Here is a 14,905-nt window from a genome sequence, read left to right on the forward strand (position 1 = left end):
CATATCTATCTATATTGTTTGACTGATTATAATTTATTTGTATTACTTTTGAAAGACGAAAAGTTTTAATAATATGATAAATATGATAAATGATCTAGTTAAAAGATGAGCCCATTTTAGAAAGAGATTGACTTGCACAATGTTGTAATCCTTCTGTAAAAGCCAAGAGTAGACAAATCTGCTCGGTTAAATCTGGATGTGATTTGCACGGAGTCCTATTTTTGCCTTTCCTGAATCTTTATAGGATCAGATACAGAGTTGCTTTGTTTTGTAATTGTTCTTATTGTTGTTTGTTGTTGTTAACTTGAGGGGAAGACAAATACAGGTTCATAATCCTTATCTGAACCCCGTGGGGCCAAATGGGTTTTGGATTCAGAATTTTTTGTTGTTGTTGTTCTACTTCTGTGAAAAATGCAGTTGGTATTTTGATTAAGGATTGCATTAAATCTGTAGATTGTTTTGGGTAGTGTAGACATTTTAACAATATTTGGTCTTCCAATCCAGGAGCCTGGAATATCTTTCCATTTGTTAGTATTGTCTTCAATTTCCTTCATCGGTGTTTTATAGTTTTCAGAGTACAGGTTTTTCACCTCCTTGGTTAAGTTTATTCCTAGGTATTTTATTATTTTTGGTACAATTGTAAATGGGATTGTTTCCTTAATTTCTCTTTCTGCTGCTTCATTATTAGTGTAGAGAAATGCAACAGATTTCTGTATATTGATTTTGTAATCTGCACCTTTACTAAATATAGTTCTAGTAGTTCTAGTAGTTTTTTGCTGGTGTCTTTGGGGTTTTCCATATAAGGTATCATGTCATCTACAAATAGTGGAAGTCTTACTTCTTCCTTATCAATTTGTATGCCTTTTATTTATTTCTCTTGTTTGATTGCTGTGGCGAGGACTTCCAGTACTATGTTGAATAACAGTAGTGAGAGTGGACATCCTTGTCTTGTTCCTGAGCTTAGGGGTAAAGTTCTGTTTTTCACCATTGAGTAGTACGTTAGTGGTGGGTTTTTCATATATGGCCTTTATTATGTTGAGATATGTTCCCTCTAAACCTACTTTGTTGAGGGTTTTTATCATGAATTGATGTTATAATTTGTCAAATGTTTTTCTGCATCTATTGAAATGACCATATGGTTTTTATCCTTTCTCTTGTTGTTGATGTATCACATTGTTGATTTGCCAATATTGAACCACCCTCGCATCCCAGGAATAAATCCCACTTGATCATGGCAAATGATTTTTTTTAATGTATTGTTAGATTCAGTTTGGTCTTCCATAGTCCCAGCCTTCTGGTGTTCATGCTCTTATGCAATTCCTTCCAATTGAGTGTGGGCAGGACCTGTGAATTACCTCTGACCAACAGAATATGGCAAAAGTGATGAGATGTGACTCCTAATATTATATTTTATTATATGGGACTCCGTCTTTCTAAAAGACATGCTCTAGAGACACTATCCTGGGCTCACTTTGAAGAAGTAATTGGCCATGTTGAGAAGCCCATGTGCAAGAGTTTGAGGGGTGCCTTCTAGAAGCTGAGGGCAGCCTCCAGCCAACAGCTCACAAAAAGCCAGGGCCCTATGCCCTGTAATCATAAAGCAATGAATTCTGCCAACAACCTGAGTAAGCTTAGAAGAGAATTCTTCCCTAGTCTAGTCTCCAGGAACCCAGCCTGCCCAACACCTTAATATGCAGCTTTGGGAGACCCTAAGCAAAGGACCAACTAAGCTGTGCCCAGATTTCTGACCCACAAAACTTATGAGATAATATGTGTGTACAATTTTAAGCTGCTAAATTTGTTTACTGGAAGAGATAATACAGTCACCAAATCATATTAGGCTAGGTCTGATTTTGTAGCCAAACAAGTTTTAAAAAACTTTCAGTCTTCAGAGCTTTTTAAATTTTGTAATTATAAATAACATTGCAGAAATATAGAAAGCACTGATTAAGAGAATCAATGAAGCAGGAAGTTCAGGCTTTGGAATTGGTAAAATTCATTTTTCATTATGGTTCTAATATTTACCATCTGTGTTGTCTGGGTCAAGGTCCTGAAACCATTTGAATCAAAGTCCATAATACTCACTGATCTTTCTTATATTGCTCTGAGAGTTGATTAAAATATTAACCACAAACACTGTGTCCCAGACACTGCACTAAGCACTTTACACATGTTGACACACTTACTTTTCATGACAACCCAGTGAAGTGGGAATTGTTCATATCTTTATTTTTCAGCTGTGGAAACTGAGGAAGTTATTTGCCTGGGGTGACACAGCCAATATATGGGGGATCAGGAATGTGAAGGATCTGCACAGATAACCAGTATGCTATGTCCTTGTCTAAGCACTAGAGCATGCTAACAAGGGAGGGCAAGACAGCTCCACTGAAAATCACTAAATGACCTCTCCTGCTGTGAGCCCAGCTGGGGACAGGTGGTGAACATGGTTACAACTTAAGGCCCCTTCCATCCATAGCATTTAGGGATTCTTCACATACCTTGATAGTTCCTTAACATTTTCTTCACATCAAAATAAAGCTCAGAAACACTGTACACAGTATCAAGCTCCAAAGAGTGGGCCTCTGGTCTTTCCAACGTCATAGCCCAACTCCTAGAATAAGCAGAGGCCAAGGACTTCTTCAGTGATACATTCCGTTCAACTTTATATACCCGTACCCCTTCCCTCGCGCATTCATATAGGACTTACCTGTGCAAAGTGTCTTTCACATCCTACAGAGAAACAAAGACAAAAAGTAAGTGGAGGCACATGGGGCTGTTCTCTATAAATGCTCCTTCCAAAGAAGTTAAGAGAGTGACCCTAGCCTTAGATATTGATGGATACTCAGACAGAATGATTCCCATCGCAGTGCCCTGGGGTAGTCAGCATGGCAGGATGTTTATCAACCTCTGAGTCTGTCGTCTTTCCTGCTGAGATCTGTGGCAAGCTGTGGTGTCTGCAATCACAGCCTGTGGGATGCTTAGGGAAGAGGCCTAGGAGCTTTGCCTATGCTTCCTCTGCCAAGACTTGCTGTCAGTGACCTAATCCCTTTCCGAGTGAGCCCATATGAAAGACCACCTATCACTAAGGGTCCTGAGTGGTGAGTCCACGCACAGCCCCTGAGAATGGCCCACTAAGATTGTGGTGGCAGGCATATCATATGGTGGTGCTGCAGTCATGCTAGTCTCAGACTTACAGTGTAACCTCGAGTCCTATTAGCGGGAACTAGAATTAATAGCTCCAGGCATACTTTATCTTAATGGGCTGGATCTTTCATATAGCTGAAAGAAGGCCCCATAAGAGCTGTGGAGGGCTCTACAAGCAAATTAGGGAAGAGACTGTCACTCATGTTGGCTGCCCTACTTTGTTACCCACCAGTCACCTGGTGGAGGATTTCAGGAGGCAGTTTCACGGGGTTCTGTGCACACAGAAAGAGGCAGGTGGTAGCAAAAGTTACCCCGTGATTCCATTTAGCCAAGGACCCCACCATATCCACCAGAAGGGCTACATTTTTCCGATTCACATGAACAGATTTTTGTGATTTGCTATAGACTAGTAAAGGCCACCCCATACTGAGGTATATCTAAAAGAAACATTTTTTTAAATTCCCCATACCAATGTGCCACTTTTGAGTGAGGCAGGCAGGCCTCGCCAATCTGCCCATGTTCCCTCACCCTTCTTCCCTTAATAGCTCAAGAGTTCCTTCCCCCCGAGGGCACAGCCCCACCTGCAGCACCTTCTGGGCTGAGCCCTGACATTTCTCCTCTAGTTCCAGGATGTGACTCTTGAGTTCTTGGCTCTTCTGTTCCAGAGTGGCCTCGTTATCTCTCAGTCTCTTTAGAGTCTGCTCTTTCTCTTTCTCCAGTCTCCACAGATGAGACTTCTCCTCTTCTCGTAGGAATCTCTGAAGATCCTTAAAGTCAGACTGGATTTTTTGTTTCTGAATCTCTATCTTCTCCTAGAGTCAAGAAAGTATGCTCAGAAGGTAGAAACAAGCCAAATGTCCATCGATGAATGAATTGATAAAATGTCGTATATAGATAAAGGAATACTATTAAGACTTAAAAAGGAATGAAATTCTGACGTATGCTATGATGTGGATAAATCTTGGAGACATTATGCTAAGTGAAATAAGCCAGAAACAGAAGGACAAATATTATATGATTCCACTTATATGGGGTATCTGTGCTAGTCAAATTCATAGAGACAGAAAGTAGAATAGTGGTTACCAGAAGTTGAGAGGAGAAAGGAATGGGGAGTTAGTGTTTAATGGGCACAGAGTTCAGTTTGGGATGACGAAAAAGTTCTGGAGATTAGTTTCCACTATTAGTTCCCACTAATAGATGTGTGGTGATAGTTGTACAGCAATGAGAAAGTACTTAATGCCAATGAACTGTACATTTACAAATGACTAAAATGGTAAATTTTATGTTATGTGTATTTTAACATACACAGAAGAACGTTTTCTCAGCTACTGAGTCATCAGAGCTGGAAGAAAGTCATAAATTCCCTGCCACAGAGTCATGCCTAGGAGGTGGGCACTCAGATGTGGGAGAGGACAGTTGTCATGATTCTCTACAGTCACCTGATTTATTTCCTTCTTCTTCAGCCAAGATGCAGGGGGAAGGAGGTGCCAGATAATTTAATTGTGGAACTAAGCCTGAGGTCAAACACTTTACCAGTTACAGAGAAAAAAAACTGAGTTTTTATTGGGTCATAAGGAGGTATTTCTGAGCCTGAGGAAATTTCTTGAAGCAAAAGCTTGTAATAAACATCACTGAGCCTGGACTCTAAGACAACCAGGTTAGTAGGGGGAAGTCCATGGTCTCAGCAGGGGCGGGTCTGGGTGGCAGGATTTTATCATAGTTAACTGAGAAATATTCACCACCAACCCAGGGTCCCAGTAATCATCTTTATGTGTAAGACTGACAGAAGCCAAGTGCTACATCTTTTGGGGACCGGCTTTCATTTTGGGAGAGACAGAATTGCAATTTCCACTAGTGCTTCCCCAATTCAGACAGGGTTTTGATGACTGAGAGGATGTGCGAGAAGGGTCATGGATGGGGTTTCTGTATATATCAGTTATAATCAAGATCCTCCGCATGGCCCAAGAGCCCAGAAATAAGGGAAGTAAGAGCGTCCTTGGAGAGTTTAACATCCACAAACAAAGGATCAGGGCAGAGGATGGAAGAGACCCCTGAGAAAGGCAAAATGGCCCACCAGCCTGAGGGATTTGGCTACAAGTTGATGGATTACATAAATATTTCCAAAAGGGGATGCATCTCTGATCATGGGGAGCTAGTCAGCCAATGCAGATCATCTTAGAGACTCTTAGTCTGCAGTTTATATGTATAGGTTCTTGCAGCACTTAAGACCCTCCTTATAAATCAAAGAGACTTCTTTTACCAGCCTCATGGGCTTGAGCAATATGAATCTCAACCTGGAGTGATTCTGTTTCCTTAATGTTCACAAAGATTGATTTCTGAACCACAGCCTGCACTGTGGTAAGCATGCCAAAGTAATAAAGTTGAGGCCTTCAAACCGGGAAGGTACTTTGAGGGGTTTAAAATTTGAAACCTAGTCAAGGATGGCTCTAACTTAAATAGACGTACCAATTCTGCTTCTCCTGAGGCATCAGGAATCCTAGCCAATTACTACCGAAAAGTTGAAGGGATTGGAGATAAATTCTCACAGATGTAGACAACTAGGGGCATAAAAACAAATAACAGTTTCTTTTGGGGGTTTCATCTGGTTTCATTTGGTCTGGTTTAGTAAAAATAAATTATCATTGTGTTTTGCCAACCATCCTCTATGCCTACATTCTAGGATGGAAAAGAGCTTGAGATCAATAAACACAAATTCTTACATTCCACTCGCTTATTTGCTTTGTTGTGAACACCTTCAGTTTCATACATTCCTCTTCTAGTTGCCTCAAATTTGTCACAGCGTTCTGAAGCTTTTCCTGAAGGAAAAATTGGGTGAATAAAGTCTATTCAATTAGTAACTCTTCATTAGGCATGTAAGGGGAACCCCAGCCCTCCAAGACTATTAGAATAACACTGAATATACACTGAGTCATTTCTGGTAGTTTAGGAAGCACACTGAGGGTTGGATGTGCAATCACATATTTGATTCCCTTGGCAGCACTGAGCAATTGGTAGGATTTTTGTTTTGTTTTGTTTTTTGGGTTTTTTTTTTAAAGATTTTATTTATTTGACAGAGAGAGACACAGCAAGAGAGGGAACACAAGCACGGGGAGTGGGAGAGGGAGAAGCAGGCTTCCCGCCGAGCAGGGAGCCCGATGCGGGGCTCGATCCCAGGACCCTGGGATCATGACCTGAGCCGAAGGCAGACGCTTAACGACTGAGCCACCCAGGCGCCCCAATCGGTAGGATTTGTAACATCATTTCTGTGCAGCAGAAACTGCGGCTTAGGAAGGGGTTAAATAACTTGCCCAAGGTGCAATAACTGGTTCCCACTAATAGATGGTTCTGAGTGGCTGAACCGAGCTGTGATTCCAACATCGTCCACTACCCCAGGGCCTGGGTTATATCCACCACTACAGTCTTGCCAGGGAAACACTTCACACAGAACAAGCTAATCATCATCTAAAAGAAGATTTTATAAAATAATGTGTTGAACCAAACATAACCAATGCCATAGTGATGCACATGGAACTTTGAATGTGTTATGGTGAGTCGGGAAGGAAAGACCAGGATGTCAGCGAAAGTTACTAGAAACAGTTAATGGACGAGGGGAGCTCTGGTACTTTTGAAGAGTGGTAATTCGTGAAGCCAATTTAAAATGATTCTGTATCTATGTCAAGCTTTTGGGTTATTTTTCGAAAGAGTTTCTCACGTTTCCATGGAAAGCAATTTTAAGCTGACCTAAACTGCTAGTTGTGACCAAAGGATCAGCTCCCGTCTTCCGTAAATCCAATAAGTATACTCATTAATTCTTGAGTACTCTCAAGAAAGGGCTCTATGAAACTTGTCAGTCAAAGACTGTATTGCCGTTGCTATCCAGGGGACCCAGAACCTTACTACAAGCCCACCTCCACCTCACGGGGGCGGGAATAAGGAGCCCCGCACTGGGGACATTTTTCTCAAATCTAGGCAGGTGAGAGAGTAAGGTGGCAGGACTGTGCCCTTTCTTCATTCCCTACAGCAAAGGCCAGCCTTCCTTTACTACTTCTGAGTGAGAAACAGGACTTGCCCCAAACCTCTCCCTCCAGTTCATCCTCCATGAACAATCATTTTCAAATCCTTTAGCTCCCCTTCCTGAATCTTGCGTGAAACTGCCCCTTTCCCCCTTCTTATAGGAATAAGCTGAATTTTACTCCTAGATACTCCTTTTACTTTCAAGGCCAGAATGTCCTTTTCAATGTCAACCTGATCCTTCGATCTGCAAATAAAAACCCCCCAGTGGCCAGTACTACTCTGGGCTAGGATTTCGACTCTGAGTTGATACCACAGTTCCGGGCCAACCTCCTTTCCCAGGCCATCGCCACTGCCTTTCCCTGCATCCCCCACCCTGGCTATCCCTTGCACTTTTGGTCTCCTCTATCTGGAATGCCCCCTCTTTTCTCCATGCCTATATCTATGGTTAACTGTTACATGTTCTTCAGGAGTCACTTCTGAGAAGACTCCTCAGATACCACTCCCCACCCCTTGGTGTCCCTCCTCACCACCCTAACCAGTTGATTCCCGGCAGTCTTTTTGCTGATTTATCTTCCCCACTAGACTATAGGATACCTAAAAGGTGGTATATCTTTGTCTCCTGTGTTTTCAGAGTGTATCATATGGTCTTGCACATTGTGGTTTCTAAAATTATATACATGGTGCGAAGCAATAAAACATGCAGGTCTGGGTTTGAGCACATTGCATTCTGGAGCAGGGAGATGTTCATCATAGCAAGAATGGAGAGGAACAAGAGTGTGACCATCCTGTTGAAGGTCAGGATGGACAGTCGGGACTTGACTCAATGAGGACCCATAAGAAACTATTTCTCGTATCATGAAAGACATGACATGAAGGGTGACATGATGACAGACAAGGATTTCAGGATCCTTTTCTCAGGTTGTAGGCTAAATAACCTCAGTCCCCAAGGAGCAGCATGCGAGTGCTACTCGCCAAAGCCCTCCAACACATACGCTCACCTTGTAGTCTTGGCATACGTCCTCGATGAGAACCGTGTGGTGCCCTTTGTGCTGCGGTGACCGCTCACAGCGCCAGCAGATGAGCTGGCTCTCGTCTTCGCAGAATAGGTGGAGGTGCTCTCCGTGTTCCTTACACGACATCTCATGGTCCATCTCCTTGATGACGTCAATGAGACTTCCCAGCTGCTTGTTGGGCCGGAGGCTGGCCAAATGAAATGGAGCCCGGCAGTGGGGACAGGGGACCATACTTAACGTTTCCTGTTGCTCAAGGAAGCTGATGATGCACAGTTTGCAGTAGCTGTGTCCACAGCTGATGCTCATAGGCTCAGACATTAGGGACAGGCAGATGGCACACTTGGCTTCCTCCTTCATCTTGCTGGCTGAGGCCATGGCTTTTCCTGACAAGTTCCAATATGGGAGCTAGAGGCAGAGATGAAAATCCAAAGGTATGGAAACACACCTCACCTGAGCCTCCGTGCCATGCACTGCCCCGGCTGCCACTGAAATGGATTGGGATTTAGATGGCACATAAAATGAGGCTGTGTTGTGGAAAATGGTGGTGACGATCACATGTGGCCACTTATATTTAAATTAATTAAAATTAAATAAAATTCCGTTTCTCAATCCCTCCAGCCATATTTCAGTTGCTTAACAGCTGCAGTCACTGGCGGCTACATGATCGCCCATATGTAACACTCCCTAGTTGCAGAAAGTTTTCTCAGACCAAGCACTAACAGCGACAGAGAACAAGGAAGGCTTCCTCACCCAAGTTGTAGCAAGAGAGAACTCAGTGAGGGAGCGTGAAACTCTTTCCTACTCTCATAAACATCAAGAACTGTCTCTTCATGACTGGTGGTAGCCCTGAAGTAATTGGGTGGCCGCTGAAGGATTCCCCCGAGATCATCAAATCTGACTCTACTGGAACCCCACTGCCGGCCCCCACTCCCACCCCACAGGGAACAAAGGACACCAGGTTAATAAAGTCGCAACGGAGCCCCAACCGGGATGATAACGGAAGTAAATAAGGCAACCAGAAGAACCAACGCGTCTTTGCTGTCGACCTCTCAGACCTGAGAGAAAGACCTGGAAAGAGCTGGGAAAAGAAGGGTTGTCCCCGGGAACAGAGCTCCCGCAGAGTGAGGGAGGGGCCGGCTCTCGGGGTGACGGGAGCACTGGGGGTTTGCGGAAGCAGAGGAGGCAGGCCCCGCCTGGGAGGGGGCGTCCCGCGGGCTGGGCCTCCTGGCCTCCAGCGGCAAGGACCCGACGACCCGTGACAGGGAGGGAGGCCTGACCAGAGGCACCCACTGCGGCCGGCAGCTGCTTGGGGAACCTCGCCCTGCCCCCACTCCCCACCCCTGCGCCTTGGCGGGCAGGGGCGCGGAGGTGCGAGCAGCAGTTCGGAGGGTGACCACTATTTTCCCTGTTGACAGTGCCAGACATAAAAACAGGGCTTCGGCTCAAGCTGCGAGATGGGCTACTGGCATCCCATAACGTCTCTCGCAGTCACCGAGGATGTCCTCTGGAGACCTCTCTTCCCTGGCAGGTGCCTTCTCGGCGGGCACACACCGGGCTCCGCCGCGCCCGAGGCCCGGGCGTGCGGGGAGAGCGCCCTCCCTCCCTCCCCAGGCCCGGCCCGGCGGGGACTCCGCGGGCCCCACAGCAGCCCCGACGGTCGGCAGGCTTCCGGCGGCGCGGGCTCCGCCCAAGGACCCCCCCTCACACACTCACCCTCACACACGCGTGCATCCCAACCCTCCGGGACACGCCCGTGCCCACCACCCTCCCCCAGCGCCGACCCCCACACACTTGCCGCCGCTTCCCGAGGCCCCGCCGCGCTGGTCGCAGATCTCAGACTCAGAAGCGAAACTGCTGCGAGAGGCGGGCCGCGAGGGACCGGAAGGAGGTCTGAGGAGGGGCGCGCGACGGCCGGGGGAGGAGGCGCTCCCCAGGTCCTAGGAGGAGGCGCCCGTCAGGGCCCGGGGAGGAGACGCCCGTCAGGGCCCGGGGAGGAGATGCCCGTCAGTTCACGGGGAGGAGGCGCCCGTCAGGGCCCCGAGAGGAGGCGCCGGTCAGTCCTGGGGAGGAGGCGCCCGTCAGGTCCCGGGGAGGAGGCTCCGGTCGGTCCCGCGGAGGGGTCGCCGGTCGGTCCCGGGGAGGCGGCGCCCGTCAGGTCCCGGGGAGGGGGGCCCCTCAGGTTCCGGAGATGAGGCGCCGGTCGGTCCCGGGGAGGCGGCGCCCGTCAGGTCCCGGGGAGGGGGTGCCGGTCGGTCCCGGGGAGGGGGCGCCGGTCAGGTCCCGGGGAGGCGGCGCCGGTCAGGTCTCGGGGATGAGGCGCCCGCCAGGGCCCGGGGAGGAGACGCCGGTCAGGTCCCGCGGAGGGGTCGCCGGTCGGTCCCGGGGAGGCGGCGCCCGTCAGGTCCCGGGGAGGGGGCGCCGGTCAGGTCCCGGGGAGGGGGCGCCCGCCAGGGCCCGGGGAGGAGGCGCCCGCCAGGGCCCGGGGAGGGGGCGCCCGCCAGGGCCCGGGGAGGAGGCGCCCGTCAGGTCCCGGGGAGGGGGCGCCCGTCAGGTCCCGGGGAGGGGGCGCCCCTCAGGTTCCGGAGATGAGGCGCCGGTCGGTCCCGGGGAGGGGGGCGCCCGTCAGGTCCCGGGGAGGGGGCGCCCGTCAGGTCCCGGGGAGGGGGCGCCCCTCAGGTTCCGGAGATGAGGCGCCGGTCGGTCCCGGGGAGGGGGGCGCCCGTCAGGTCCCGGGGAGGGGGCGCCCGTCAGGTCCCGGGGAGGGGTCGCCGGTCAGGTCCGGCGGAGGGGTCGCCGGTCGGTCCCGGGGAAGAGGCTCCGGTCGGTCCCGGGGAAGAGAAGCCGGTCAGGTCCCGGGGAGGGGGCGCCCGTCGGTCCCGGGGAGGGGGCGCCCGTCAGGTCCCGGGGAGGGGGCGCCCGTCGGTCCCGGGGAGGGGGCGCCCGTCGGTCCCGGGGAGGCGGCGCCCGTCAGTTCACGGGGAGGGGGCGCCCGTCAGGTCCCGGGGAGGGGGGCGCCCGTCAGGTCCCGGGGAGGGGGCGCCGGTCGGTCCCGGGGAGGGGGCGCCCGTCGGTCCCGGGGAGGGGGCGCCCGTCAGGTCCCGGGGAGGGGGCGCCCGTCAGGTCCCGCGGAGGGGTCGCAGGTCAGGTCCCGGGGAGGGGGCGCCCGTCGGTCCCGGGGAGGGGGCGCCCGTCAGGTCCCGGGGAGGGGTCGCCGGTCGGTCCCGGGGAAGAGAAGCCGGTCAGGTCCCGGGGAGGAGGCTCCGGTCAGTCCCGGGGAGGGGGCGCCGGTCAGGTCCGGCCGGGGAGGCGGCGCCCGTCAGGTCCCGGGTCGGGGGCGCCGGTCAGGGCCCGGGGATGAGGCGCTGGTCAGGTCCCGGGGAGGAGGCGCCGGTCAGGTCCCGGGGAGGGGGCGCCCGTCAGGTCCCGGGGAGGGGGCACCGGTCGGTCCCGGGGAGGAGGCGCCTGTCAGGTCTCGGGGAGGGGGCGCCCGTCAGGTCCCGCGGAGGGGTCGCCGGTCAGGTCCCGGGGAGGAGGCTCCGGTCAGTCCCGGGGAGGCGGCGCCCGTCAGGTCCCGGGTAGGAGGCGCCCGTCAGGTCCCGGGGAGGGGGCGCCGGTCAGAGCCCGGTGAGGAGACGCCGGTCAGGTCCCGGGGAAGAGAAGCCGGTCAGGTCTCGGGGATGAGGCGCCCGCCAGGGCCCGGGTAGGAGGCGCCCGTCAGGTCCCGGGGAGGGGTCGCCGGTCAGGTCCGGCGGAGGGGTCGCCGGTCGGTCCCGGGGAGGGGGCGCCCGTCAGGTCCCGGGGAAGAGGCTCCGGTCGGTCCCGGGGAAGAGAAGCCGGTCAGGTCCCGGGGAGGGGGCGCCGGTCAGGTCCCGGGGAGGGGGCGCCCGTCGGTCCCGGGGAGGGGGCGCCGGTCGGTCCCGGGGAAGAGAAGCCGGTCAGGTCCCGGGGAGGGGGCGCCGGTCAGGTCCCGGGGAGGGGGCGCCCGTCGGTCCCGGGGAGGCGGCGCCCGTCAGTTCACGGGGAGGGGGCGCCCGTCAGGTCCCGGGGAGGGGGCGCCGGTCGGTCCCGGGGAGGGGGCGCCGGTCGGTCCCGGGGAGGGGGCGCCCGTCAGGTCCCGGGGAGGGGTCGCCGGTCAGGTCCGGCGGAGGGGTCGCCGGTCGGTCCCGGGGAGGCGGCGCCCGTCAGTTCACGGGGAGGGGGCGCCCGTCAGGTCCCGGGGAGGGGGCGCCGGTCGGTCCCGGGGAGGGGGCGCCCGTCAGGTCCCGGGGAGGGGTCGCCGGTCAGGTCCGGCGGAGGGGTCGCCGGTCGGTCCCGGGGAGGCGGCGCCGGTCAGGTCCCGCGGAGGGGTCGCCGGTCAGGTCCCGGGCAGGAGGCTTCGGTCAGGTCCCGGGGAGGGGGCGCCCGTCAGGTCCCGGGGAGGGGGCGCCCCTCAGGTTCCGGAGAGGAGGCGCCGGTCGGTCCCGGGGAGGCGGCGCCCGTCAGGTCCCGGGGAGGGGGCTTCGGTCAGGTCCCGGGGAGGGGTCGCCGGTCAGGTCCGGCGGAGGGGTCGCCGGTCGGTCCCGGGGAGGGGGCGCCGGTCAGGTCCCGGGGAGGCGGCGCCCGTCAGGTCCCGGGGAGGGGGCTTCGGTCAGGTCCGGCGGAGGGGTCGCCGGTCGGTCCCGGGGAGGGGGCGCCCGTCAGGTCCCGGGGAGGGGGCGCCCGTCAGGTCCCGGGGAGGGGGCGCCCGTCGGTCCCGGGGAGGGGGCGCCCGTCGGTCCCGGGGAGGCGGCGCCCGTCAGTTCACGGGGAGGAGGCGCCCGTCAGGTCCCGGGAGGGGGCGCCCCTCAGGTTCCGGAGATGAGGCGCCGGTCGGTCCCGGGGAGGGGGGCGCCCGTCAGGTCCCGGGGAGGGGGCGCCGGTCAGGGCCCGGGGAGGGGGCGCCGGTCAGGGCCCGGGGAGGAGACGCCGGTCAGGTCCCGCGGACAGGTCGCCGATCAGGTCCGGCGGGGGGCGCCCGTCAGGTCCCGCAGAGGGGGCGCCGGTCAGGTCCCGGGGAGGAGGCTTCGGTCAGGTCCCGGGGAGGGGGCGCCCGTCAGGTCCTGGGGAGCGGGCTTCTGTCAGGTCCCGGGGAGGGGGCGCCCGTCAGGTCCCGGGGAGGGGGCGCCCCTCAGGTTCCGGAGATGAGGCGCCAGCTTTGCTCTCAGCTCATCTGAGCGAAGGGAAGAAGGCGGAAGAAAAACCCTTCTTTGACAGCAATAAAGAGACAGGACAAATGAATAACCTCTTCAACTATTTGTGACCTTTGCACAGAGGATCTCAAATCAGGAAGCCCGCAGAGAGTCAAGATCTTTCTATTTTGCCACCAACCCCCTTTGGGATCTGTAGCCTTCGGGGCCGATGTTTGTGTGGTGCTGTTTTTAGGTCGCGTGCACTTCTCTTCCTGAAGGGCGTGGGGAGAAGGGGTGGCAGTAGCAGAGTTGTGGGTGTCCCCAAGTCTGCCTACGCCAGCCCCACTTCTCTGTCCCCCGCTGTGTCTCCTTCCCCCCTCGGCGGCCCTCGGAGGATTCAAATACGGCGCTTCTCCACGGCCAGAGGCAGCGGCCCAGGCCTGCAGACGGGAGCCCGCGATGGCGCAGCCGAGAGTGGCCTCAGCTGGGGCCGGCACGGTGCCTGCACAATGGAGAACAGGCTATGGGGCCGGGGACCTCGCCCAGCCAAGGTCCTGCCGGTCCCAAACTGTGGGACACGTTCCTTTTCCCTTTCCAGACAGGGGTCTCTCTTAAGCACTGTGCTCTCTGGGCCGCTCACAGAGCCTTCGTTATTTTGCCACCCATGGCTCATGGTGCCCTGCTGCCACGTTGGTGGTGGCAGGCCCTGCGCCCAGCACAGGACATAGCTGCTCCTGAGGCAACCGGCACACAGACAGAAGACGCAGAATGAGGCCCTGAATCCCTGATCCCACGACGCATGCTGGCAGATCCCCATGACTTTCGCTGTCATGGATGTGACTCTGGACCCAGGCAGAGCTCATCCCAAACTTGTCCTGTCAAAGGATCAGGAAAAGGAAGCCAATGAACACCAAAAAGAACACAAACTGCCGCTACTACAAATAACAGCAAGAGAAAAGCTACAGCCTCATGACAGAGTCTGTCTTGACAGCTTGCCCCACCTTGCGCCTCTTTCCTGTTGCATGAAGGAAGGACTAGTTCCCGGAGAGAGCTGCAGTGTTAGAAGAGAAGGGGAATGCAGATGAGCCTTCAGAGATATGCCCCCCAAATATGGGCCTAGAGAGAGACCCATAGGAGTTGCCCCATGGGGAAATGCATCTCCTCCAATAAGTGAGGCTAAACTCAACCCTGTGACTCTGGGTCACTGTAGTCTCCTTTAAAAGGCATGCACTCTGAGTGTGGCCTCTTTGGGGAATGGTTGTCCTTCACGTAACCCCAGAGTGCCTTCCCTCAGCTTCAGATATCCCTTCTCAATGAGCCTTACTCTGACCACTTATTTATAAATGCACCCCTCTCCATTTCTGATCCCTCTTACAGTGCTCTATTTTAAGCAACTGACTCTTGGTTTTGGGTTAGGTCCCGATCTCAGGGTTGTGAGATTGAGCCCCACATCAGGCTCCACCCTCGGTGGGGAGTCTGCCTAAGATTCTCTCTTCCTCTCCCTGCCCCTCCTGCTTGTGCTTTCTCCTCTCTCTGTCTCTCAAATAAATCTTAAAAAAAAAAATAAATCGGGGCGCCTGGGTGGCT

The 14,905-nt window shown here is 54.1% G+C and overlaps 1 protein-coding gene across 15 annotated transcripts in view; it reads right to left on the reverse strand.

Moving 5' to 3' along the window:
* TRIM38 (tripartite motif containing 38) overlaps positions 1–10,332 on the reverse strand; it is a 43,434-nt gene extending 33,102 nt beyond the window's left edge. For 13 of the 15 annotated variants that reach the window (XM_064598423.1, XM_064598420.1, XM_064598415.1 and 10 more), the window contains exons 1-6: positions 9,963–10,321; positions 8,157–8,576; positions 5,865–5,960; positions 3,726–3,956; positions 2,708–2,730; positions 2,499–2,611 (exon numbers count right to left, since the gene is read on the reverse strand). In XM_064598423.1, the coding sequence (XP_064454493.1) occupies positions 2,499–2,611; positions 2,708–2,730; positions 3,726–3,956; positions 5,865–5,960; positions 8,157–8,546 (853 nt within the window). In that variant the 5' untranslated portion in view covers positions 8,547–8,576; positions 9,963–10,321. Of the gene's footprint in view, positions 1–2,498; positions 2,612–2,707; positions 2,731–3,725; positions 3,957–5,864; positions 5,961–8,156; positions 8,577–9,962 lie in introns of all 15 variants that reach the window. The other 2 variants (XM_064598425.1, XM_064598413.1) reach the window with 2 other exon arrangements.
* Between the last annotated feature and the right edge of the window lie 4,573 nt (positions 10,333–14,905).

Source organism: Mirounga angustirostris, unplaced genomic scaffold (genome assembly GCF_029215605.1).
Source record: "Mirounga angustirostris isolate CCGP_5_RB_7025 unplaced genomic scaffold, mMirAng1.0.hap1 SCAF_8, whole genome shotgun sequence".
In the NCBI taxonomy this organism is placed as follows: domain Eukaryota; kingdom Metazoa; phylum Chordata; class Mammalia; order Carnivora; family Phocidae; genus Mirounga; species Mirounga angustirostris.